Raw genomic sequence first — 26,211 nt, forward strand, 5'->3', positions numbered from 1 at the left:
GGTGGTGGCTTCCTATGGGGTGATCTACGAGGCGAGTAGATGGAGGTCGAGGCAGAGGCCATGGTATGATGGCTGAGCTTGGTGGTTGCTGTAGCGCGTGCCAACCGATGCCTTGCCCCCCAAGCGATCGGCCTGTAACAGGCGAGAACTGAGCTACGGCTCGACTGACAAGCTGTGTGACAGAATAGGCACATTGAACAAAAAAAGAGGTAACAGAGGGCATGTTGTTGTCACTGAAGCGAATGTAAATGCACAAGTGCCTTCAAATTGGCATGTTGTGCGAAAAAAAGGAAAGACAGCGCGTTGGCGTAACTGGAGAGTCGTGTTGTGGTGGAAGTGGTGGTGGTAGGGGAGAGCGGGCGGGGGAGAATGGGGCTATTTCTTTTCTTCAGGTGTTCAACGCATTCTGTGTGCGTATAGCCTTCTCCTCCCCCCCCTCATGTGCAATGTTAGGGCATACGCGGTTGCTTGTGTCGTTGAGGTTAGAACCCCGGGGGGGGGGGAGGTAGTCTCGGGTCCACTCTCTGGGCGACACCAATCTCCGTAGATGACCCCTCCTCCTTTTTCTCTCTTCTACGCCCTCATCCTTTTCTGTTCGGTTTCCAACTTTACACATCTCTGGCGGACGTCGATACAAACATGACTTCCTCCTTTCCCTTCTACTACCCCCCCTTCCCCCCCACCATCGTTGCCCCGATCGCTCGCTCCTGTCAACGTTCTCCCTCTATCCGCTCTGAACGGCTTACTTCTGTTGCTGACATATGCGCAGTAGGTAGTCTGTGGAGAGGTGGAGCTACCACATGACTATCACCCTCCAGAGGAGAAGAAAACAACTACAACAAAAAGAGTGAGCTGCACATCCCAGCCCATTACACGCGCACGCTCCCCACATCTGCAGTTGCAGGGGCAAAGTGTCACGTATTCTGCTCCCGTGTGTACTTTGCCTACCCTCCTGGGATTATCTGCACTCACTCACTCAATCCCTTTTTTTTTCTGCGTTAGTCGACCTATTCAAGTCGCGGATACGACGCGGAATACACACTGTGCGTGTGTGCGTGCTCGCCTATTCACGTCTCGAGGGCACAGTCGTTGCGCCAGCCACGACCTTCCGCCTTTCGGTCTCACCTCGATTGGTTGCCCGCTGCGCTCAACATCAGACCTAAGCTGAATCTCTTTTTGTTTTTTGTTTTAGAGTGGAGCGACGAGCTTCGAAGGCTATTCGGTCACCCTTCCCAGCAACAGACATACACAAGACGGCTGGTGTAACCACTGTGGAGCCGCCTAAGATGCCGCTCGCAAGCCCACAGAAGCGCTTTGCGAGCCTTACCTCGTTCACCAGTAGGGAAAAAGATGCGGCGCGGACGGACGGCGTTATGGCCGCCTCTGTAGGCGACTCCGCGTCTTTGACAGCAACTGGCGCTCCTCCAACTAAACGAGTTCCCAAGTCGCGTCGTGCTCCGCACCAATCAGCAAAAGTGACGAGGAGCGTCGAGGCGCGAGTGTCGCCGACGCGCAAGCCAGCGATCAATTGGAATGTTGGCCCTACCACCACCGAGTCCCCCTGCGTACTGCGAGGCCAACACGAAGCTTTGGCACATCCGCCAAGTTTCCCCTTCGATGTATATCCTACCCAGTTTGTGTTTGATTCATTCGAACCAAATCAAACCTATACGGCTACACTGCAGCTGAAGAACCGCACAATGACAAGTACATATGTGCGTGTGGACCGGCCAACGTCCTGCCCTGCTTTCGAGCTGTCCGCGCCGCACGGAGCTGATATGTCGTCGAGGGTGGCCCCCGGTCTCTCCGTGGTCTACACCGTCATTTTCAAGCCGACGCGTGATGCCAGGCATTATGAGGCGGAGCTCGTCGTGCGGGCAGAAAACGGTGAGTCCATTTCTATCCCGGTGCGTGCGTACACTACTCGCGGTTGTCTGCAGCTTCCAACCTCTCTCACGCTGCGCGAGGCGCCAGTAAAGGGTACGAGCGACACGCCTCTGTTTTTGCGGAACATCAGCGAGCACAACTGCGTCTGGCGGGCTATGGTTTTCGACGTCGATGGTCTCGCCCCGGAGGCGGTGTCGAACGATCTGTCATGCCCGCTGTCTTCATACTTTTCTATTACGCCCAGCAACGGCGAGGTCAAACCTCTCTGCGGAGGTAGTGACGGGACGGCGGTCACGGTGTCCCCCGTCGCGTTGCACTTCCATCCTCACGCAAGCATGGCTGCTTCTGGCCGGTGCGAGGGACTGCTGCGTTTCTTTCTTGGCCCAGAAGGAGACGTTGTGCAGGACGTGCATCTGTCAGCGCAGGCGGTGGAGCTAGTCGGCCTAACTCTGGAGCAGACGGAGGTGACGTTTGCGGACACGTATGTAACGACGGAGCGGCAGGCAGTGGTGCGCGTGCACAACAAATCTAATGCAACTGTGCACTTCGCGTGGAAGAGCTCGTACCGCGCCAGCAGCGAGAGTGACAGATGCGTTAGCGGAAGCTCAGCGAATGATGGCGTGGGATCCGATGGCAGCGTTTCGGGCGCCGGTGGCACCACTTGCAACCGCAGCGCAAAAAGCAAAAGTGGGCCCATCACGATCGCCAGCGGCAGCCTTCACGGCGGTGATCAACGCCTTGACGATTTACAGCATCAGTCACATCACCACTTTGACAGTCACCGCACGACGTGGGATGACTATACAGGCGATGAGGCGTTTCGCATTGAACCACTGTCAGGCGTTCTGTACGGTTTTGGTATACGCGAGTTCACTGTTACGTTCAACCCCAGCGTCGCAGTTCTTTATGAGTCCATGGCGTTTCTGGATGTGACAGGGCTAGTAAACCGTCTCCCTCTCACGCTGCGCGGCCACGGTCTCGGCCCCCGATGTTCCCTCGAACACAGTCGGCTCGAGATCGGCGACGTCTACTTGAACGCGTTGCATGAGTATGAAGTGCATATGGAGAACATTTCCTCCATCGACTGCCAATACGTGATCGTGCCGCCAGAACCAGTCCCGGCTCTTCTTCCCCCTACTGAGGCCTCAACGGAGTCAGGTGCCATCACGTCGCTGATAGACTTCTCTAGTAAGTTCCGCTTTATTCCGTCCCATGGAACCCTCGGCCCCGGGGAAGCTGTAAAGCTACGCATCGAGCTGCAGTCGGATCGTATCGGCTGCTTCTCTGAGGCGTTTCGCGTGCATGTGCAGGGGGCGGTGGAGGAGGTGCCGCTGCTGCTAAAGGGACGGGTGCTAGGGCCACATTTTGAGTGTAGTGTTGATGAGTTCGACTTTGGCAATGTCTCGTACAACATGATGCATGAGCGTACTGTTCAGATTTCGAACACAAGTCCCATCCCAATGCACTATACGCTGCGCGTGCCAAACGATTGCCCGTACGCAGATGACCTGAGTATATCACCCGCCACCGGTGTCATCGCGCCGTCAGCGACAGAGACGGTGACGGTCACGTTGTACTCGCGCACCGTCGGTGATTACGACACCGCGCTGCTGGTTGAGGTGGTCGATGTCGGCGATGTGCTGGATGCGATTCCGATCAAGGCTACCTGTATGGTGCCGTCGCTTTTCTGCAATACAACAGAGCTCGCTTTCGGCGGTATATTTGTAGGGCACCCCACCACGCTGAAGGTGTCTGTGCTGAATGAATCAGCTCTGACCGGCATGTTCGAGTTGTCTATGGTGGGAGGGGACGTTTTATCTGATGTTGTGGAGGTGGTGCTTCCGGTGTCGACGGAGCACGAGAACGGCGTGCACTGGATCGCGCCGCACCAGTCGATGCAGATGCCTGTGACTTTGACGGCGCAGCGGCCCGGAAAGCTGCAGTTCTCTATCGCCTTGCGCGTATTGGGCAAGGATCCTGCTGTGTCCCCACCACACAGGATTCTCGTGACCGCGTTGGCGAGTGGGCCGTATGTGGAGGTGCAGCCGATCGCGTTCCAGTTCGGCGCTGTCAACGTCCTGCAGGAGGAGGTGAGGGAAATGAAGTTAAAAAACACGAGCCCCGTGCCGACGCCTTTCTCGCTCGTGTTCGAACGCCACGGTAGCGTTTTCCCTGCGTTCACAGATGGGGCGGAGGAGTCAGCTCTCGCAGCCCTGCCTTTCCCCCGCGAGCCAGTGTTCACTGTGGAGCCCGCCGATGGCGTGTTGGATCCCCACAGCACTCTCACTGTTTGCATCCGTGCAAAACCGAATGAGGCGATGGCCTTCAACGATAGACTGTTTCTGCATCACTCCTTGGATCTGAGCTGCGCGGATGCGGCAGAAAAAAGCACAGCCGTGACAGTCAAGGTGACGGGCAAGGGGATTCCTATTGTATCGGAGCCCTCCATGGCTACCGTCGACTTCGGTGATGTTTTGACCACCACATTGGTTGAAAAGACGTTTACACTGCACAACTATGGGCGTCGTCAACAGGATTTACTCTGGCAGAACGTTCGCAGCACAAAGACCAAAGAGGGAGAGCCGCCTCTAGCGTTCACCTGCAAGCCGGAGCGCGCCTCCATCCCAGCCGGGGGGGCGTTCACATTTACATTGTCCAGCAGATCAGACGAGCCCGGGGTGCGCACCGGCATCTTCACGCTCAAGCAGTCTGGAACATTTAAGGAGATACTAAGCAGCACTGTATCCGCCAACTTCGTAGAACCGGCGTTAGCGTGTAGCACTCGCTCCATTCACTTCGACTTCGCAAACACCGACCATTTGCAGGCCGCGGGTGCTTCTCCGGAGGCTTCCTTGGTCAAGTCTCTGACGTTGAAGAACATCACCAGCAAGATTCTGACGGTATCACTGCGCATCCGGAATGTGGCAGACGCGTCTTCGCTGCCAAAGTCCTCTCCGCCGGCTTCTTCGACTTCAACCAATTGTGTGCCCTTCGATCTCGAGGGGCCGTTGACCATCGTCCTCGCTCCTGGCGACTCGTACGTGGTTGGTGTTCGCTGCAACCCCCTTTACCGTGCCGACTTCAAATCACACACGGCGAAGGCGAAGCTCTTTTTCATCTTTGCGCATCACACACGCAAGGAGAGCGTGAGCCTTTGCGCGGAACTGCGCTTCCCTGCGCTCGTCATAAATCCATCAGCGCTGCTGGAGTTCGGCGCCGTACTGCGCAACACCGAGAAGCGGCGTACGATTGTGCTGTCCAACCCCTCTGCTGACTTGCCGGCGCGCTTCGAGTGGACTTTGCGGCCGAAGCTCAGCAGCAGTGGCGACGCTGCCACGAAGCTGGTACAGGAGGTCGAAGTGGCTGGTTTGGATACGCAAAACGCCGGGGACACGACCACAAGCCCCCCTTGCAGCGCAATGGATGGGATCGCAGCGAGTGTGGCAAAGTACTTCGACATTGTCCCTTTCACTGGAATGCTGTTGCCGGGGGAGTCGCAGAATATCGAGGTGGCATATCAAGGCGCAGAGTGTGAAACCGCGCTGGCGACGGCTGTATGCCGGGTTCACGGTGGTCCGACCTACACCATAGACGTGCGTGCCTCTTCAAACGTCGTTCAGGCCCACTGCGACAAGACTCAGATTGACTTTGGGCGAATTCCGTACTTCGACTCCGCCACAGGTGTGGTGACGCTGTCAAACAATACCCTCGTCCCCGTCACCTGGGATGTCGACTTGAGTAGCATGCGTCACCCAGAGTGTCTGCGAGTGTCGCCGTTGTCCGGTGTGCTGCATGACAAGGCACGACTGGTGATTACTTTTGTGCCGACGGTGCCAGACACCTTCGAGGATACACTATGGGTGCGCATTGGACACCTAGACCCACAGCCGATCCGTCTACGCGGATCGGGGTACATGAATCGGCTGGTGATCGCGACGAGCCCCACCGTGCCGGTAGCGGAGAAGGAGGTTAGCGTGTACCGAGCACCCTTCCGCGCCTTCACCGAGGCGCTCAACTACGTAGAGTCCCTGCCGACGTCGTCGCAGCAGCGTAGCGTGTATGCTTCGCGAACAGTGAGCCCACCGCCCGCAAGCCTAACAGACGCCGCCGATGAGTCCGCGGCAAACGTACCAGTGATACCGGGCTTGACACAACAGGGATGGGCGACACTAGAGGCGGAGCGGCTGGCATTTTGTCGTGCGATCGCCGAGTTACCGGCATCAGAGAAAAGCAGCAGCATAGTCGCGAAGAACGCAGCTGATCCGCCGCTCTTCTGGACCCCACGCGCACTTCGTCGAAGCTCCGTGACAGGGATTGGCGGAAAAGCCAAAAATGGCGGCTCCAACAGCAAACTCGTCCTCGTTCGCTACGTCGTCGACTTTGGGCATCTCACCCGGCGTGACGTGCGTAAAGCAACTTTGAAGCTGACCAATCCGTCGGCAACGGAAGGGGTCAGTGCGATGCTCGATACCAAGGAGCTCGAACTTCTGCCCATCTCGGTGAATCACCTGAAAACAATCAAAGTAGGCCCGCTGGACACGACAACGATTGAGTTGTCTATGGACGCCACCAAGCCGGAAGGCCTCGTGCGCCACGGCAAAAACTGCTACGAGTTCGCCATCGACATCCGGAATGGTCCAGTGATTCTAGTGGAGTGCCGCTGCTACGTGGCCAACCCGTCTCTCCGCTCGGAGGAAAAAGAAGTTGTCTTTGGGCGTGTACTTGTGGGCCACGTGAAGGTGCTGCCATTGGTCCTGACAAATCCAGAAGCGGTTTCGTGTCCGTGGCGTGTCACGTGCAAGGAGGGGGCGGCGTCAGATGCGTTGGTGTCCAGAGGGGCAAATCGACGGGCGGTGCGTGATGCGCAGAACCACGCATCCGCGGGTGTCGCCGCCGACTCACATGCCAATACCTGGTCTCAGCAGGCTGCTCAGTTTTGGGTAAGGGAGGATCACGGTGTTGTCGCGCCAAATGGCACCCTGACGATCGACGTGTATTATGCCCCAAACAGTCTTGCTGCTGGAGACGATGCGGGTGCCAGCAAGGATGACGGCACCGTGCCCGCCGCCGCCACGTTGATCTTTCGTTGTGGCAAAGGGTCTGCTGAGAGTGTCCTTAGCGTGAAGCTCAGTGGAGTCGCTTTCAAGCACAAGGTTAGCCTCTCAACGAGGCAGCTGATGTTGCCGGTTGTTCGCCCGCAACAGGTGATACACGGCTCGGTGACGCTTACGAACAACGAGGAGTTCCCCGTGGAGGTGTACAGCCTGGGTCTTGACACACAGCACGCGAAGGAGGTGAAGCTCCTACGTCGCGCGCTAGAGGCGAGCCCGGATCACGACCTATTCTTGCAGCATCTAGAGGCGGGCGAGAGCCTGCCGGACAGCCTGCTTGAAGCGATCTTCACGCGCCTACACAAGGTCTCCGATTCTTTGAAGGAGCCTCCAGCGGAGGCTGAGTTGGCAGGCGCCGAGGCGACGGCGATAGGCTCACCAGCGGCAGCTGACAAGGGTGGGAAAGCGTTGCGGGGGCAAACCGCTTCTGCCACATCTCGCGACCCGACCCTCAAAGGTGAGGGGCGCGAGAGCCACACCAGTGGTAATCAGTTTGCCGTGGCTTCTTCCGACATGATTGAGAACACTCCCGAGGACGGTACAGATGCATCCCATGGCATTCCTGGCCACTCGCAAGGAGCTGGCGACGGTGGTGCTGGGGCGAGGGTGGCAGACGCAAGCGTTGTTCTCCTCGTTGGACCTCCCTACAGCGGCAAGACAACACTGGCACAGCAGATGGCGCAACGGGCGGACGCGGGCACGGTCATTCTGGTGGACATCGATGAGCTCATCCGACGCGAAGCGGATCGCGATGACACAGCGAACGCCGCGGTGGCTCGCTTTCTTCTTACTCACATGGAAGCCGGCGCGCCGGAGTGTGCGTCCAGCACCGCCGACAAGACTGCCACCACGACCGCGTCGCTCGCGGCGTCATACGTTGCGTGCGCACCGAAGATTGTGCGAGACGCTCTTTTGGGACACTTGAGGCAGTGCATTGCTGACCATGCAGCTTCCTTTTGTTCTGCTGCGTCGAGCGGCTCATCTGAGGCAACACCTCAGAAGCTTCGCTTCTTGTTTGAAGGATTGGAGTGCACCGTACTTCAGAATCCGTGGCGCCTTTATGAACTGCTCAAAGAGACCTGCAATGCCCTGCACATGTCTTTGGATATCGTTTCCTTGGCTGTCAGCAACCCCATGTCCGGGTTTCGGAAAGCCAAGTCATTGGAGGCGCACCACGAGGCGCGAGTGGCAGCAGCATCTCTCCCATTGCTGAGCGAGGCGGCTTTCGAGGCGCTTGACAAGGAGGCGCGGGACGACTACACACACCGCCTCAAACACTTTAATGACTGTCGTCGAGATCTGAAGGCTGCCCAGCAGCTGAAGAGAGACTACATGATGCAGCTACCCTGCAAGACTGTGCAACAGGAGGCCGAGGAGGCATTCATACAGGCAGAGGTCGATGCTCAGAAGGCGCTGTTGCTTGAGTCGACGACGAAGTCAGCGCGTAAAGGAAAGGCTGCAGGCGGCTCTGGCCGCGGTGCTTCCCCAACAGCGGCTATGACGAAGCCACAGGAACCCAAATGGGCCGACCTCGACGCTGCAGCGCAGTTCCGTGAGTGGTATATGCGCTTCCTTGGCATGTATGGCATCCCGCACAAGACCGACAGCGAAGGCGAAGGTGCCTCTGGGGTTGCGACAGGACGTAGCACTTCGACAACAACGCCTCTCAAGGGCGCTGCCGCTGCTGCCGCCGCCGCCGCGGAAGAGGAGAAGGCGAAGGCCTGGGCCAGTGTGTTGTGCGTCGCGGCCGAGACGGAGGCCCCGGACGAAGTTGCGAGTGCCGTTGAGTTCCAGCTGGCCCAGCGCGCTGTCATGGCGACCACGGGTGTCAGTGCTGCCACAAACTCGTCAGCGTTGATGGCTTCGCCTGGTCATTCGACAGTGGTGTCCCGCTCCGCGTCCCCATCTGGTGCCCCGGGCGCAGTACCACTTTCCGCAAGCTTCACGGAGAATGACGAGGCGGCCGCTGCCACGCCAAAAGTCTCATATTCGCCTACCTCTGAGGCTGTGGCTGCTGCTGCTGCTGCGACGAGTCGGATAGGGGAGTGGTTCTACCTGAACGAGGGCCGCCTGAGATTCTGGGGCAACGGGGCCATGGGGGAGCTATGCGCCATCCCCAGCGTGCTTGGGCAGCCGTCATCAGTAGACCAAGTAGTGACAGCAGTGGCAAATGTTGCAGGAGCCACTGACGTCTGCGCCACGCTTGACGCCGCCGAGGCTGGCCGGGGGGGCTCCTTTGCGTTCCCCACTGGCTCTGATACGGCGGCTACGGCCACCCGCTGTGTGCACTTCTTCTCAACGCTCGAGCGCGAGGTCATTCCAGCGAAGAGGAACAGCGGCCGCATGAGGTCAATGCCATCGTGTATTCGGCAGGAGGAGGAGGTTACACGTTGGTGGCTCCCGCCAAAGGCCTCTGTCACACTGACGGTGGAGTTCTGCTGCGACAACATCGGCCACTATGTGGAAAAGTGTCTTTTCGGCGTCGCTGGCACGCTGCAGCAGCTATGCTTGACAGTGTCTACTACAGTGGCTCTGTCTGACATCAGTCGAGATCCCAGGGACATCTTTCCCGTCATCAAACCCCACAGGTTGTCTGGAGCCGACATTCACGACTCTGACCAACGAATGCCGAAGGTTTACATTGCCTCCAAGAAGCTCTTCGACTTTGGGCCGCTGCTCATTCCCCCACCGCCTGCGCCGAGGGGCCGCCGGCGAAGTGGAGAAAAGGTTGGCATGGCCGGGTCGTCGTCTACCGGTGGGTCTGGTCGTTGCACTGCCGCGAGCGGCAACAGCCATGGGAATACCAATAACAGTATGCAGCACCACATAAATGCCACACTTGGTGAGGAGATGCTCACATTTGTGAATCGCGAGGCAGCTGACGCGGAGGTGACGCTGTCGTTCCTCAACGAGAAGGAGAAGACGTTTTCAGTGGCCCCAAGCAGCTTCGTGCTGAAGCCTGGCACCTCGCAGCAAGTCTGCCTGCGTGCGACGCCAGAGAAGGTGGGCGACTTCACAAACACGCTGCTGGCATGCATCAAAGACAGCCCGCTGCCCTGGAAAACGGAGGTGACGTGCACCGGGGCGCGGCCAACAATGACGGTCAACGGGCTAAAGGAGCTCGAGGTGAACTTTGGACGGCTTGTGTTGAATCGCAGCATGGTCAAGTCCTTTTCGCTTGTCAACGAGGGACCGCTTCCGCTTCAGTGGAAGCTGGTCCCGGTTCTCGATAACACACCGGGTCGTGGCAACGGAGGTTTTGCTGGCGGGGGAGGATTTTCCACATCCAGCACAGGGGGGGCGCCTCACTGGCTTACAGAGCTGCAGTTTTCAGCGTTGGAGGGCGTCATTGAGGAGGGTGGTACCTCTACCTTGAATGTGACTTTCGCACCCACTCATCCCTGCCTCTACACGCGCAACATGGTGTTCACAGTGTCGAATGCGGGCCATTCTCAGCAGGTCGTGTACGAGTCGGTGCCAATTACCATCAAGGCGGAGGGCTTCGATGTCATACTGGAGTGGACACGCGAGATTCAGCTCGGTGTGCTACACGTCGGAGAGGAGAAGCGTGAGATCATCCGCATTCTCAACAAGAGTCCGTACGAGGTGGGTTATCAAATGAAGCTGCCAAAACGGCTGCAGAAGTGGTTGACGCTGTCCAACCCGTCCGGCACGCTGCGTGGCATGGTCGGCTTCAAGGACGCGGCTATCGTCAACATAGAGGTTACGGCTCGTCTGGAGAAAGAGGGTGAGCTGCCGGCGAAGATTTCCCTCATCGAGGCGGCATTTTTCGAGGTGGAGAAGAAGGAGCTGTTGTATCCCGTACAGAGTATCCCGGTCATTGGAGAGGCCTGGTACACCAAGTACACGGTAGAGCCACCGCGTGTGAACTTTGGCTCCTGCCTCGTTGGACAACTGCGTGAGTGCACATTTGAAGTGCGCAATACAGGAGTATTCCCTCTCGAGTACTCACTCTTCAACTACCGCGACGCTCCTGCTGCGGCCGTGGGGGAAACCCAGATCGCGTCCACATCGCCAAAGGTTGTTGTTGTGTCTCCCTCGGCTGGTACAGCTACGGCCGGAGCCGCCGGGCATGCTTCATCCGCCGAGACGAAAAAGAGGGCTTCCAAGGGGAGTGAATTGGAGGTCGTCGTTGGCGCCTTCAGGTGTCGCCCATGTTTAGGAAATATTCCAGTGGGTGGCGTGCAGACCATCACCGTTTCGACGGTCCCTGGAAAACAGAACAGATCTCACGAAACAATCGGTGTGCGAGTCCTTCAGAGCGGCCCCGAGCTGGAGCGCTACGGCACCCCGGTTGAGGTATCCGCCTACCCAGCGCTGCCGTCGATCGCTTCTGACCTCACTTCTAGTGCCGACATCGAAACCATCTTTGAGGAGCAGCGGGTCGTATACCGCCTAGACCAGCTGGCGAAAGGCGTGCGCGCGTACAGCAAGGAGGAGCGGCTCTTTTCCTTCGGGACAGTTCTTGCGGGGCAGCGCTGCGAAGAGCGCTTCCGCATTGCCAACAACAGCCCGCTTCCTTGCACCATCGTGGCGCATCTCGAGGGTGTCTTCGCTAGCGGTCTCAGTGGGAGCAGCAGCAGCAGCACTGGTAACGCGGGCGGGGCAAGCGGCGGGCACAAGTTTGCCGCAGGGGGTGGCGCTGGCAACTCTGCATCGGGTGGGGCTGGTAAGCTGGAGGGGTTCGATCTGTCCCCGGATGTAAGCGGCGCGTCCTCGTCGCAGGCGAGAGCGGTGACCGTGAAGATGCTGCTGCCTCCGTATGAAAGCCGGTTCCTTACCGTTGGCTTCACCCCTGCCTCGCTACGTCGTTTCCAAGCCCAACTCATCGCTGTTGTCGAGAATGCTGTTTCCTCTAGCGATGGAGTGACAGAGGTGGGCCAGCAGCTGCGCTTCGGCCTGTGCGGTGAGGGTACACTGCCAAGGGTGGATATCGAGGTGCCCCCTCCCCTGTCATCGTCCACCGCGCTGTGGAGTGGCAGCAAGGCTGGTAGCGCATGCGTTGCAGCTCTGGAGCGCATTCATCGCCGTGCAGATGGCTGCGCCAGCAGCCTGAGCGACCGCAAGCGAGCCCCGCGCCGCGTTGGTGGCCCTGCTTCTAGCACCTCTTCTTCACACGGCCACACCGAAAGCTCCCCGAGCTCCAGCGTCACGGAGGTGCTGGAGCTTCCATTGACACGCGTCGGAGCTGCCGGGTCGCGCAGCTTCACCCTGCGAAACACTGGATGCTTACCTGCCCAGGTGCATCTCGAGCTGACGCCGGCTAGCGGAGACGGAAACGCCACACCGAGCCCTGCTTTGACTATCACCAGCGGTGGTCCCGGTGGCGGGGCCGTCAAGAAACATCGCCTCAGCATGACACGGGACCGGATCGAACTCTTTGTGGGTGCCAACCAGTCGGAGATAGTTGAGGTGACGTATGCGCCAACGCAGGTGGAGGCAATAGTGACGCGGATGCGCGTAGTGCTGCGAGACAACCCATTTGAAGAGAAAGAGGTATACGTCCTTGCTCACAGCTTTGACAGCCCCATCACCTTCGAAGGTATCGACCCTTCTAGCCCAGACCTCTATGATATTGGGGATTGCTGGATTGGCGTCAAAAAGAATTGTACGTTCACTCTCCGAAACAACACGGATTCATTGGTTCGCTACAAGTGGGAGTATACTGATCCCGTTGTCAAGATGGTGCCTTCTCTTGGCCACCTCGGCGCCGGTGCCAGTCGGCAGATCACGGCGGTGGTGTGCAGCACGACACAGAATCTTCAACAGCTCACGCGTTGCATCGTTCATGTGCAGTCGATTGAGCTTTGCACTTCTGCAGCGGGCACTAGGGCTCTACGCTCAAGCATCGGTGGCGTTGGCACCGCGTCTGGTGGTGTTGGCGGCGAAGTGGCACCAGGTTCTGGGGCAGCAAATGCGGCTATCATGGAGTGGGACAACTCAATGCAGAGTCCCAGGTGGGTCCTTCGCGAGGACGACATTGTTGCGAGTGCCACTGCCACGGGGGCACACTCGGCAGCGGCAGCTGCAGCGTTTCTGTCTAATGCGGCTTCCATGGTTGGCCGCAGAAACTTGAAGCAGGTCATGGAGTCGTTACCAGAGCCGGCGCACACTGTTGTCGACACTGTTACTGTGACGCAGTCTCTCACGCTGGTGTACCGCTGCAGTGTGCCAACGTACCAGTTCCAACTGGTGGACGCAGTAACGGGTGAAGTGACCGAGTTGAAGGCGATTTCATTCGAGCGCACTTTTCTGATGCAGGAGCGTGTGGCGGTAGTGCGCGTGATCAACACAGGTGCCGTGGGATTGCCCCTAGCGTACACCATTGCCGCCACCCCTGGTGGGGGCAACGAGGTGCCAGCCTCAACCTCCTTGCCGCAGGATTTGTCTGCGCAAAGTGCTCGGCACAGCGGTAGCGTGGTCCCGGCGACCGGCGTGGCATCTAGAGCTTCTCTTGTTGCCCCCTCTCTTGAGAGTGACGCCGATGCACTCCATAAATTGCCTGGCTACGACGTTCCCAACGCTGACTTCAGCGTTGCGCGGTCACCGGGGTCTTCTGCAGCGAGTGCTGTACCGTCCGGTTCACACGTAGACCTTCTCGTCAAGTTCACCCCGCGTACCGTCGGCCTTATCACGGGGGAGTTGATTCTGTCGATGCCGCAAAGCGATCCCGCAGAAGTGCGGGTGCCACTCCAAGGCGTAGCAGAGTGCCCGCTCGTCCACTTCAGCACCCCGCCGCCAACAAACCCGGATGCGCGCCTTATGGCCAGCGGCTGCGGTGCAGTTAACCGGGGCCAGGACAGTGTCATTGTGGAGTTCCTCGCCTGCGGTCTGCACACGAAGACCACCGTCAAGTTCCCCGTGGTGAACCCGAGTGCGGCGGCTTACAGCTACGAGTGGGTAGAGGAGAACATGGGGCGCTTGGCAAGCTCCAGCGGCCGCTGCGCCAGCAGCGGCGGCGGCGGCGCCGGCAGCTTCGTATCGCCGTTTCGTTGCCTGACACCGATGGGAGTAATCGCTGCGGGGAGCCAGGCCGAGGCGATATTTGAGTTTTTTGCGGACGCCTTGGGGGTACGAGAGTCGGCGTGGTGTTTTCATATCCCTGGCCATGCCACGATTCCCTTCCTGCTGGTGGGCACTGCAATCGAGCCGAATGTGTACCTTCACTCGAGCAAGGTGATTTTTGGCCACGTTCAAGTCGGTACCCGCGCCGAACGGACTGTCATTTTGGAAAACTGCGACGACATTCCCTACACCTTCTCATGGGATAAGTTTTCGATGGAGGGGATGTCATCCTTCTTGTCCGTTAGACCGCTGCGTGGCACCATCGCTCCACACGAGCGGCTCCCGGTGACTCTCTTGTTTTCGCCGCAAGACGAGGTGGAGTACAATTTGCCGCTTCGCTGCACGGTGAAGCGGTCGAGTGTGCCGCTCTCGATCAATGTCAAGGGCGTTGGTGTAAGTTTACATGACACGCTGCAGGTGGAGCCGATGGAGGACGGGGAGGAACCAACTCACGTTGTGCGCGGTCAGCTGCTGCTCTTGAACCTTCATCGTGTCCAGGTGAAATCGACAGTTGTACGCCGCTTTGCCCTGCGCAACGCCGGCTCATACCCGTTTCAGTACAGCGTCGAGGCGCCGGAGAACCCCTCGATTACCTTGGAGGGGATGGCCGGCGAGGTCGCCTCGAAGCAAACGAGTGTGATTGTCTTCCGGTACCACCCGACATGCGAGGAGACGCTGAAGCAGTGCCGCCTCTTCTTTCGCATTGATGGGAGAGTCCTCTACAAGATCGGCATTAAAGCCGTGTCCTACCTGCCCCGGCTGCAGCTCAGCTTTGACCACTACGACTTCGGACCTCGATTTATTTCAGCGTACAGCAGTGGACCGGCGACGGGGCTGCCGGAGAGCCGCCCAGGGACCGTGGGACCTGGTAGCGCGGTGACAGTTCTCCAATTGACGAACCTTGAATCAGAGGTGGTTTCTGTGGATTGCAGCGTGTCCACGCAGAACACGTGGTGCCGCCTCGATAGCACGGCGCTTGTGGTGCACCCAAAGGAGACGGGGCGGCTACGGCTCACGTTCCTGCCTCTGGAGATACGCCGGTACGAGGACAACCTGCGCCTGAGCTTCAACTCCCTTAACACAGTTTTCGTTCCAGTCAGCGGTGAGGGAGTGGTGCCGCGCGTTGAGGTTGTGAACCCGTTCGCGAAGTTTGGTGTCGTCCGCGTTGGCGAGACGCAGCAGGTAGATGTGAAGCTGGTTTGCCTTAGCAAGATCCCGACACCGATATCGTTCGCGCAGGTCCTTGACGAGGATCTTTTGCAGAAGGGGTTTGCAGTTTCTCTGCCACAACAGGCTTCATTAGTGACCGGTGCGAATTCGTCGATGGTAATGCTGAAGCCAAAAGAAAGCATCACAGTGATGTTATCGTTCACGCCAAAGCAGCGCATGGGCGACTTCAACAGGGAGGTGAATATGCTCGTGTGCGGTGTTGAGATGCCGTTCGTGTCGCTGAGTGGGTCGTGCGCAGATGCAGAGGTACACCTCGACTGCACGGCGCTCTCGTTTGGTGATGTTGTGATTGGTGCCTCAGCGACGCGGCGAGTGGTTATCCTCAACAGCGGAGACATTTCTCAAAAGTTCTCGTGGGTGAATGGTTTGCAAAAACTGCGACCGCTAGGTGAATGGAGCATTTTCCCGTCTTCTGGTTTTGTTCGGGCCCACACCGAGCTGGCCTGCGAGCTTCGCTACGCCCCGAGGGCACCGCAGAAGGACAATGCCAAGGCCACGGCGGCAACGACGTCGTCGGCGCCAGTCCAGCAGACTCTGACAGTAGAGCTGGACAACTCACCTGACATGGCACTGACGATCGAGTCGAACTGGATCACTCGGCCGACAGCAACAGAGGTGGTCCGTTTTACCTGCCGCGCACACGAGAAGGACGTGAAGATGATCGAGGTGTACAATTCGACAGAGGATCCCTGGACGACGGAGCCTGTTCTGGATAGCTTGCTCTGGACCTGTCCGTCACAGGTGACTCTGAAGCCGATGTCCAAGACGATGCTGTCCGTTACGTATCAGCCAGCGCGACCAACAGCCACCGCCGCGCTGACCAAGGAAGCCGCCGTCGCTGCAGGCGGACTGTCCACCCGCAGCGCGTCCCCCGATACCGCTTTGGTCGAGTCGTCATCGTCCAAGGACAAGGCAACCCTCTTCATCCCTCTTCCAGATGGCACCGGGAAATGCGTGGCGCTGGAGGGCACTGCCGAGGCAACTGCGTCGGTCAGCCCAGTGCAGGAGTACGAGTGTGTCGCCCATGTCAGCCTGCCTCTCCGTTTTCAAGTTCAAAACTGGTCCACGACGGAGATTGTCCGGTTCCGCCGTGAGGTGGTGTGGAACTCAGTGATCTTGGGTGGTGAGGAGGAGCAGCGTGAGCCGTCTGAGGATATTTCTAGCTTGATCTGCATCGAGGACAATAAGGGCGTCGCTCGTATTGGAAGGGGTGCCTTGAACCCGCGCACTGGGAGGTCTGAGGGCCGAACCCCAGAGTGGGCGAAGGCTGACCCGACGCACAGCATGATCGAGGTGCCTCCTGGTGCCTCTCAAGACTCAGTCCTCACCGTAACACCTTTACGCGACGGCGTTTTCAGGGGCACGGTGCACTTTACGCCGCTCGATACGCCTGGTGCCGCTGCGATGACCGACCTCCAACAGTCTCAAAAGTTTGTCATTCGCGTGCGGCCTATGGAGGCGCCTCCGCCGGTGACTATTGACTTGCAGGCGGCCCTCCGTGAGCGGGCCAGTTTCAACATACCCCTAGCAAATCCACTCAGTAAGCCGGCTGTCTTCAAGTTGGAGCTGGGAGCTGCGGATGGCACTGCGTCATCAATGGCTGCCGCGAACCTTGCCGCAGAGGCGTTCATATTCCCATCGGCCGTGACGGTGCCAGGGCACACTCACGCCCAGGCGCCAGTGCAGTTCTTCCCACTTATTTCGAGGCCACCGACGGCGGTGCGGTGCACCGTGACGTCTGCAGACCTCAGCTTCAGCGCCGTCTACATCTTCCGCCTCTCTACTACAAGTGATGTGGCCGCACCAGAGCGGCCTACTCGTCTGGTCTGCCCTCTAGGGCAGCACACGAACTTTGCCTTGCGCTTCACGCATTATTCAAAAACAAATACCGAATTTGCGGTCCGCGTCAACGGCGAGGCGTTGGGCAAAGGCGTCGCAACATACACGCGAATCGGCGCCAGTGGCCAAGGGCCAACGGTGAAGGCAAGTGCCTGCCCGTCGTCGCCTTTCACATCCACATCGCACCTGCCCAAAGGGCAGGAGGTCTCCGTGGAGTTTAATTTCGAGCCCTCCGAGCTTGGCGAGAGGACGGATACCATCGAGTTTGTGTCTCCTGTTGCGGGGACGTACACATTCCCCATCGTGGCCACCTGCACATTACCAGAGCGCCAGGGCCCTTTTGTGGCGCGCTACGGCCAAAGCCTGCAGCTTCCCTTCAAGAACGTCTTCAGCGATCCTGTCGTCATCACAGTGTCATCGGACTCAGCATCGTTTCTTCCATCGCGCAAGATGGAGACAATCCCCGCACGCAAGGCGGTGAACGTGGCGGTTCAATTCAAGCCGGAGGAGGGCGTCGAGGTGATGCGAAGTCGGGTGATCATCTCATGCGTGCCGCCTGGCAAGCAGACGGCAAATCAGCCGCAGCAGCCCATCCAGTGGGTGTACTACGTCGAGGCAACCAGCGCGAATGACCGCTCTGGGTCCTCGAAGCAGTTCAAGAACAGGAGGTGAGAAAGTTGTCGGTGAGGCTTCCCGTACGCAGGGCCAGGTCTGTTTTTTTTTATTCTTCCCCCCCTCCCCCCTTCTATGTCGAGATGAAGCGGGTCGTTGAGTTTGATGCGAGAGGCGTACTTGCTTTTTTTCCTCCTTCCAACCGCATGGCTCCTTCCGTTGTTTTTTTGTTGTTGTCGTTTTTTTTTTTTGGGGGGGGAGTTCTGAAGGGTGCCCCCTCCCCCCCCCCCCGTGATGCTGATGGGCCGTTTGTTAAACCGGTCTTTTCCTTTTTGTTCCTGTTTATGCGCCCCTGACAGGTTTGCTTGGGCTTTGGGAAGGGGCGCGTGCTTTGTGGTTGACGTCCACACTGGCGCAGCAGCTGGGGGAGTAGTGGTGGTGGTTGCTCTGACGGCGCGACCCTCTTGTGCGGGCGTTGGTAGGCTGGACTGGCCACACAAACACCACGAACAGGCGCGAGCTCTGTTGTCGGACAGAGTAGTGATATGAAGGGTGGACAAAGGTGCCAGAGGCGAGAAAAATCGCCACGTGGTGGGGCCACACCGCGTGACGTCCTCGCTCGCTTTCCTCACTTTTCTTCCCTCCTTTGTTAAAAATTTCTACTGTCCTTCGATCATTCTCCAGTTTTGTTATTCTGCGCTGAGGCGCACAGGTGCCTTACAGAGAAACATCTTCTCTGTGTGGGGTGGGCATCTCGTGATTTTCTTCTACCATGAGTGCGAGGCTATCAATGCATTCGCTTCCCCACTCCCTCCTCCTCTCCTTCCTCGTGTCGCACTTCTGGTTCTCTCTCCCCCTTGTCCAACTTCCCGAGGTTGTGTGCAAAAGTTTTTTCTTGGTATCTGATGTAAACAATGTCTTCCTCCCCCTTCCTCATTTCAATGGAAAAAGAAAGAAAATTCATGTCTACCACACCCCGTCTCGAGTCTTCGTCCCCCCACCCCAAGTGGCATATCTTCACTTGCTTCTATTCCTGTTCTTTTTGTTGTTGGCTTGTGTGTGTCGTTTGTGCCGCATCGGGCACCTCCCCCCGTTTTCAGCCCCCCCCCCTTTTTTTTTTTGTGAACTCTTTTTTTTTCTGGGTCGCACTTTCCATACGAAGCCCTTCCCCCCCCCCCCTCTCGTCTCGGAAATGTTGTTTGTTCCCCCCTTTTTCTTTGACGTTTGTACTTGACAAGATTGACGTCTATACATGTACATACACACATGTACACACGCCCACGCACGCACACACACAGTCATGTGTATATATGTAGAAGTTTTGAGGAGAGGCATCCGTTCGGGTGATGTGGATGAGAAGGGGGGAACACCTACGTGATGTGACCTCGCCCCGCTGTTTGGCTTCATTATCTCGCCCCCCCCTCCCTCCTGCCCTCTTTCTCTTCCTTCGTACCTCTGCCTTCGGGCGTGTATCAAATTTTCCCATGTTTTGCTCTACGACACCACAATTGAACCACGCACTAAAGAAAAATGCAAGGGTGCATCACTCAAGGCCGTGAGGAAAGGACTGAGCGCACTGTGTGGCAGTAGAGGGAAGAGGCACAACTGATCTCGTGCCCCAAAGGGGGTAGAGGTCGGAGCGCCGAGATGGAGTCAACGGCTGTGCGTGATGCATCACGCGACGCTCGACTGACTCCGTCTCTTACCTTGTCCTTGAGGCACTTGTGTCGTGCGCGCTGAATTTGGATACTTAAATAGTATCTGTGCCTCCTGGATAACACAGTGGACGTCTGGCCCGATAAATTAGCTCCCATTGCCAGTGAATCGCAATGCTCATGCTCATGCTCCGCGCTCGTTCTTGTTGTTGACGGGCGCACGAGTTCTTAGGTTGATCTGGATTTCTTCCTCAAATCTTCAATTCTCTCCCTTCCCCCTTCCCCCTTCCCCCCTCCCTCCACGCACACACACACACACACACACACACACACACACACATCTATCTCTTAGGCCATCTTCGCAACTGGGGAGGGAAAAAATAGAGTCGGCAAATCGCTTCAGGCGTCACCCCATACACGCATATACGCACACCCAAGGCACGAAGGAAGTACCGCATCGAACATAGTAGCGCACCGTTTCCCTCTCCCTCCCTCCCTCCCTCCCTCCCCTCACTCCATAGTGGGGCTTGACCCTTTTACTTTTTTTTTTGGCGCTGTTTTATGGTGCGTTGTGTGCACTAATAGCTCTCTGTTCTGCTTCCATTCATTTTTTTTTAAGTTTTCGTAAGTGCCGAGAGAGATCAAAGGGTGAGGGGAGAGGCAAGTTGTCCGCTGGTACCTGTTCGAGGTAATACACTTCTAATTCACACAGTACCTCCTCACCAAACGGCGTCGCTCGGCGCCGTGCCGAACCGGCTCGATTGCTTCACGTCCTCTCACTGTTCTCTCGTACCACAACATGCAGACAAACGTGTTGGAACGAATTCGTTCATTGGAGGCAGACATTGAGCGCTGTGTCGACTCCATCGTACAGCAGGGACTCTTTGCCGCTTCCATCGAAAACGAAAGGCACCGCATTCTGCTTGACCACTTCACCTTACAGCAGGTGGGCCTCGTCCGCTGCACGGCCGAAAAGTTGCTCGACGCGTACTTGGACGAGGACGACATTGTGCAGGTGCAGCAGGCAGCGTCGGATAGCCCAGAGGACATCGCGGCGGCGCTCAAAGAGTTTGAGGCGAAGATCGCCGACATCCGTGAGTATCACCACATCTACCGAGATCTGCCAATAGTAAGGAATGAGCTTAACGCGCCGAACCCAAGGCTGCTCGATGATGTCTTCACCGCACACGAGCGTTTCGGGTCCTGCTTTGACATGGATGCACACTACAGCCGCTATAGTGCGTTTATGGTGCACACTAAGACACTTGCAGAGGGTTGCGCATCGGCGTCAGCAGAGGCAAAGGAGGCGTTGAATCCGCTCTCGCCTTCGTCGGTTCTCAAGTGGTCGTCAATGTGGCCTGGCCGATTAGACTTCTTCTGTTTCACTAAATCGTTGCCGCAGCTTCTGCTGCATGAGATCGAGGCCCACCGCAAGATTGTAGGCTTTGCCCTCTACAAACCGTTTGTTTCGGAGCTGCTTTCCTATCTTGAGGGTTTCTATCGGCGCACCCATCCTCTTAAGTTGGCGGCGTTGGAGCGTCTTTTGACGGAGGTGGAGTGTGATGCAGAGAGGTACTGGGCGGCCCTCTTGGAGGCCAAGGCGGAGGTTACGAGCGTCGCTGCGAGCGGATCTGCAAAGGATGAGCCAGAGGATACCCACGGCGCAGAGTTTGGACAACCGGACGATGGGGCTGTCGGCGCAGAAGGGTCGTCATCTGCGGGCAAACCCTCGTTGCCAGCGCGCATTGCGGTGGAAAACAAAGTTGCCTGCGGACTTGCGATCCCGCCGTCTCTGCGGCAGCACGTGAAAAAGTTTAGCCTGTGGCCGTTGCCGATGCTAGAGCGGCTGGTGCGGGACCTGGAGCAGGCTGGCGGCACTTCTGACGATGCGGCGGCATCGACATCCAAGTACCCTGCGCGCCTCCTCGATGTGAAGATGGTCTGCGTAATGGAAGCCAAAGCCGCAGCGCTGTTGCAGTCGCTTCTCTACACTACTCTGGAGACCACCGACAAAACACTGTTGCGCGACTACAGTCGAACCATGGAAGAGCTTGAAAACGACCGCGAAGTTGCTGAGAAGGATTTTCTGGACTCGTTGGAACAGGTGCGCAAGAACTCCGCAGACACGATGGAGGGCACTGTGGCGCACGCCGCGGAGTACAACTTGAAGATGGCTCTCGAGGACAATAAAAGCAGTCGCCGTGGGGGGCAAGGTAAGACGAGCGGGCCGACGCCCGTCTTACCCATCCCAGCTGCAGCGGAGCTACCGCTAGAGGATGAGGGGGAGCAGCTGATCGGTGAAAACGGGGAGCCCATTCCCCGTTGGCTTGCACAACTGCACCAACTGGACAAGGTGTTCCGGTGTGATGTGTGCGGTGGCACGATCTACAAGGGCCCGAAAGTCTTTCGCGAACACTTCGGCGCGGAGCGACACGCTGAGGGTCTTCGCCGTCTCGGTGTGGTGCAGCACCTGAAAAGCTACGAAGGTATCACCTCGATTCGACAGGTGGTTCAGATGCGTGAACGGCTCACTGGGGAAGAAGCCGGTTTCCGAAAGCGACTGCGCGACAATGTGGACAACGAGGAGATCCAGGATGCTCGCGGCCACGTAGTTACCGCGAAGGAGTACCTACGTCTGCAGCAGCGTCGGCGCTGACTTTCGCAAATCACTGCCCCCCCCCCCCCTCCTTTCCGCCGCCGCTGCCGCCGCCGCGCGCGCGCAACGGGGGGGGGTCACAACAGCCCCGCAGGCAATAATGTAAGAGGTGATGCGGTGATGAATGTGCCTTGCTGTGAGCGTGGTCAGAGACTGCATGCAGCTCGCTTAGGAATGAGCTGTTCTGTTTCTCTGTTTTTTTTTTCTTTGCGTGGTCCTCGCTGAGTGCGTTTCTCTGGCGATGCGATGAGCACCCGGTGGGGAGTGACAGACTCGGCTGCAAGTCTGTGAGCTTCCGGTCTTTCGAAGTTTCTCGTTTGTTTCTTTCAATGGTGGTTGTGATAGTGTTGTGCGCTGTTCGCGCGTAGGTTTTAAACGCTTAAAAGAATGCGAAGCCCCCCGTTCTACGTCTCCTCGTACTCAACCTCGAGTGAGACAACGACTGGGAGACTTCCCTATCGGCGCGCCGAACTGAGGCCAGGGAATCGCAGAAGGAAAACGTGTGGCTTATGCGGCATCTTACTGACGAGGATATCATCATGCGCCACAGCCGGTGTTGCGCCGTTTTCGTTGATCCCCGTTTCTCAGATGCCAATGATGGCTTTTCAAATGGAGTGAGCCAGAGGCACACTTCAGTTTATCATGCCTGTATATGTTTCGAGCTCGGAACTCTCTCCCCCTTTTTTTTTCTCCTCCCTTACCGATGCGCGTTCTTCGATCACTTCTTTTCGTTCTTGTTTTTCATGCTCCACCTTTTTTTGCCGCTGATTGTATACTCGATACCGCACACACTCCCCCTTTTTTTTTGTGCTGCTTTTCCGTGGCTTTCAACTTTAGTCCTTTGCCTTATGAGGGCTACTTGGTCGCTTGTGCCCACGCGCACGCCCCTATTGTGTATGCGCTCAACAGCTTCAGTGGAAAGCTCGAATTTTTCTTTTAGAACGGCGGACGTTCATGCCCTTGCGTGTCTCTCGGTTCCCTTGTTGCTTTCTGCATCTTGTACGCACCCATGAGTCGGTCGTCCCTTGCGTCATCGACGGTATCCAGCTGTATTTCGGTATCATCGCCAACCAGCAGTGATGCCGTCCCTCCTGTGGCGTCGTCGTCATTACGGACAGATGGAGAGGCCACTCATGCCACTGCGTCAGCGACGCAGTGCGCTTTCGTGCGCTCCCCGATGGGCAGTAACGCGGACGCAAAAACGCTGTCTGTGCTAGGCGGTGACGTTTTGCCGCAGGCCTCCGCCGTATTTGAGGGGTTGACCGACACAGCAAAAACGGAGGCGGTCATGGATGCACCATCTAACGTTCTCGAAAAACTACCGCGTCTTGAGCCGCTGCAGCGTATCAAATTAGAGCAGCGTCCGGGCGTGAGCGCGAGTGCAAGTCCAACAGAGCGCATTGGCGGCATGATGGCACTGCAGCCAGTTTTGCTCGCCACGGCACCCCTCCCCCTCGACGATTCAGGAAATCAGGAAGCGACTCCATTGTCGTCTATCCTGACGGTATCGTCCTCCTCAGAGCCTTTTACAAAAATCAGCGATGGGTCATTCTCACAGCACACAGGGGAGGGTTCACCGCCCACAGTTGCGCTTGCGCTGTCGGGTAAGGCTTCAAACCCACTCACACCAGCTGTTGCTGCCAGCGAAGAGCGCCGCAGTGATACTTTCGGCTTCTCTCTCGGATGTGTCTTTTCGAAGGAGTCAGTCTTTTCATCTCTCTCGCAGCCGCAGGAGACCACCAAGGCGGCGCACATCATCACTGCCGATCTTGCAGAGGGTCCCACTAAAGGGGGGCGTGCATTTGTGGAGAACTCGTCGCACACGGGAGTTGCCGGGGCCTCACTGGCGACATGCAGCTCAGCGGCACCTTCTGCAGACCAGGACGACATCTTTTTGCCGGCATCACAGCAGCAACAGCTAGCATTGCATCACATGTCCATTAGCACCCCAGGGGAAAGTAGGGTGCTGGCGCAGCTGCAAGCGCTTGGGTCCAGCGAGGGCGGCGTCTCAGGAGACGGAGCTCCCGTGGGTCGGGAGGAGGCACATGCCGTCCCTGGTGAGGCATCCATAACGGAGCCTTCTTTTTCCTTGAGTTCTGTACTCGCCGACACGGACGCCAGTGACAGCTTCCAGGTCAGGGAGCGGGTCTCAATCGAGGCGTCCACAACGGCAGGGCAGCTACCGACAATACAGGCGGAGGCGGTCGAGAAAGCAGCGTGTTACGGTGTTCTCGCGAGCTCAGGTACCGACGATGTTCGGCAAAGCGGGGTTGCTGGCGGTTTAGGTGGTGTCAAGGCGGCAGGGCTTTCAGTAAAACGGAAGCGTGCGAAGATGCCGCCCGCTTCTCGAAAGCGCTGTCGGTCGGGATCACCGGCTCCCAACTGGCAGCCGCATTGTGCCGTCCAACGGTCAGGCAGCGAGAAAACGGCTACGGAGGAAGTCGGTGGGGTGCCGATGTTGTCTGCGCAGCCAGAGAGCAGTCTTTTTCTGCAGGAGGCTACCGAGTCTGCGAGCGTTCCTTGCGCGGATCAAGAGGCCTGCGAGCGACCCATTTCGATCCCCACTAACGCACTGGCTTTTGCTACTCTCCCGGCCCAGGCGAGCGTCTGCGAGAGGCCTCAAGAGGAAAGGATACTGGGTTTGGTGCAGGTATCCGAGGAAGCGCAAGATATGAACGCAAGTGATTGCGGTGGTACTGGTGGTGGTCTCCCAGGATCAGCTCAACAACACGGGCTTGCAGAGGATTTTGAGGGGTCCCAGGCGCGTTCGATGCCCCCTAATATTGGAGAGCACACTGAGGAGGCAGCAGCATCGGAACTGCCTGAAACAGAGACACTTGCTGTGGCAAGTACCCGTCCTACCGATGCAAATGGCGATGAAGACGTTTCTGCAATGTACCCGCCACTGTGCTTGGTCAAGGCTTGCACGGGAATAGCGGAGCATCGCGCTCTTGCAGCCTCATTGCCAGTAAGCACCGCATCATTCTCGATCTCAGCCCCGATTGCCGCCCTGAAAAAGGCTGCGTCGACGAAAAACACTCGTGATGCACGAGGAGCAGGAGTGGCGCTGCGCAAGGAGACAGGGTCAGGGACGCTGACCACCGAGGCTGACGCCACTGCTGCTCTCTTGTGTGCGTCGCCCAAGCCAGTGCTGAACCTCGCTGGCGTCAATGTGCAAGCACTCCTTGCCGAAAGTACGGACCCCCCTCCCCTGTATACCCGCCGCCAGCGTCGCACACGCCGGAAGTCAGCTCTGGCCGAGGATCATCCGCTGTTTGCGGAACATCGAGATCTCTGGGAGCACGACTCAGCTGGTCGTCTCTTTCCCCGAGCACCCTTCGCTAGCGATGCGGATGTACTGGGCTCGCTAACGGAGTGGACAGACTCTCCGGCGTTAGTATACGCACAGCTTTTGTGGCGCTACGTCCCCGAACTGTTTTTGAGCTTCACGATGCACAGTACCGATGCTACGCCGTATGCGAAGGCAGAGCAGGAGGAGGGAGGAGATGCCCGCGTTAAGGAGGAGAAGATTGAATAAGTTGCGTGGGCGCGTCGACGTCTTCTTCGCTTGCAGTTAGATTTCTCTTCCATGACCTGTTTGTGTGTCTGTGTGTGTGTGTGTTCACTTTAGAAGTACACTCTTCTTTTTTTTTTGTTCCCATCCGCTGTATTTCATTGCAACAGTGAGGCTGTGTGGTTGTAGCTACCGTCGGAATCGTCTTGCGCGTGATCGCAGAAGACAGACGTTGAGGCCGAAGTGCAGCGATTTGAGGACGCCCCCTTTTTTTTTGATATCTGTGCCACGTCTCGTTTGGCTTGGAATGCGCGCCTGAAGAAGTAGATGAACATGGGGTGTGTGTGCAGAACGACTAGCGGCAACGCTGAATCGATTTGCACCGCATTAGCACCTGGCGCCGAGGCCCACGTTCCCCTGACGCTGTGGGGGGGGGGGGGAGTCAAGACGCATACTTCTCCAAAGTGAATATGAAGGGTCAACTACCGGTTTTCGTTGACACGTAAAGCCCCCTTTACCTTCTTTCGCATCTGCGTGCTGCCCATGTGCGTCAGTGAAGCAGTAATGGATGAAGTCTTTTGATGATGTCCATCCGTATGTCGCTTTTGTTTCCACTCTCTC

At 57.7% G+C, this 26,211-nt stretch overlaps 3 protein-coding genes across 3 annotated transcripts; all 3 read left to right on the forward strand.

Moving 5' to 3' along the window:
* Positions 1-1,286: 1,286 nt before the first annotated feature.
* On the forward strand, positions 1,287-17,825 carry JKF63_02967 (uncharacterized protein; the record flags this gene model as incomplete). The annotated part of the gene is made up of 1 exon (XM_067898990.1): positions 1,287-17,825. One exon carries the CDS (start codon positions 1,287-1,289, stop codon positions 17,823-17,825), a length of 16,539 nt encoding a protein of 5,512 aa, XP_067755434.1.
* Positions 17,826-20,219: 2,394 nt separating this feature from the next.
* On the forward strand, positions 20,220-22,076 carry JKF63_02968 (uncharacterized protein; the record flags this gene model as incomplete). The annotated part of the gene is made up of 1 exon (XM_067898991.1): positions 20,220-22,076. One exon carries the CDS (start codon positions 20,220-20,222, stop codon positions 22,074-22,076), a length of 1,857 nt encoding a protein of 618 aa, XP_067755435.1.
* A 1,009-nt stretch (positions 22,077-23,085) lies between these two features.
* On the forward strand, positions 23,086-25,614 carry JKF63_02969 (uncharacterized protein; the record flags this gene model as incomplete). The annotated part of the gene is made up of 2 exons (XM_067898992.1): positions 23,086-24,921; positions 24,976-25,614. 2 exons carry the CDS (start codon positions 23,086-23,088, stop codon positions 25,612-25,614), a joined length of 2,475 nt encoding a protein of 824 aa, XP_067755436.1.
* Between the last annotated feature and the right edge of the window lie 597 nt (positions 25,615-26,211).

The sequence above is a fragment of the Porcisia hertigi genome, chromosome 30, assembly GCF_017918235.1.
Source record: "Porcisia hertigi strain C119 chromosome 30, whole genome shotgun sequence".
Classification (NCBI taxonomy): Eukaryota; Euglenozoa; class Kinetoplastea; order Trypanosomatida; family Trypanosomatidae; genus Porcisia; species Porcisia hertigi.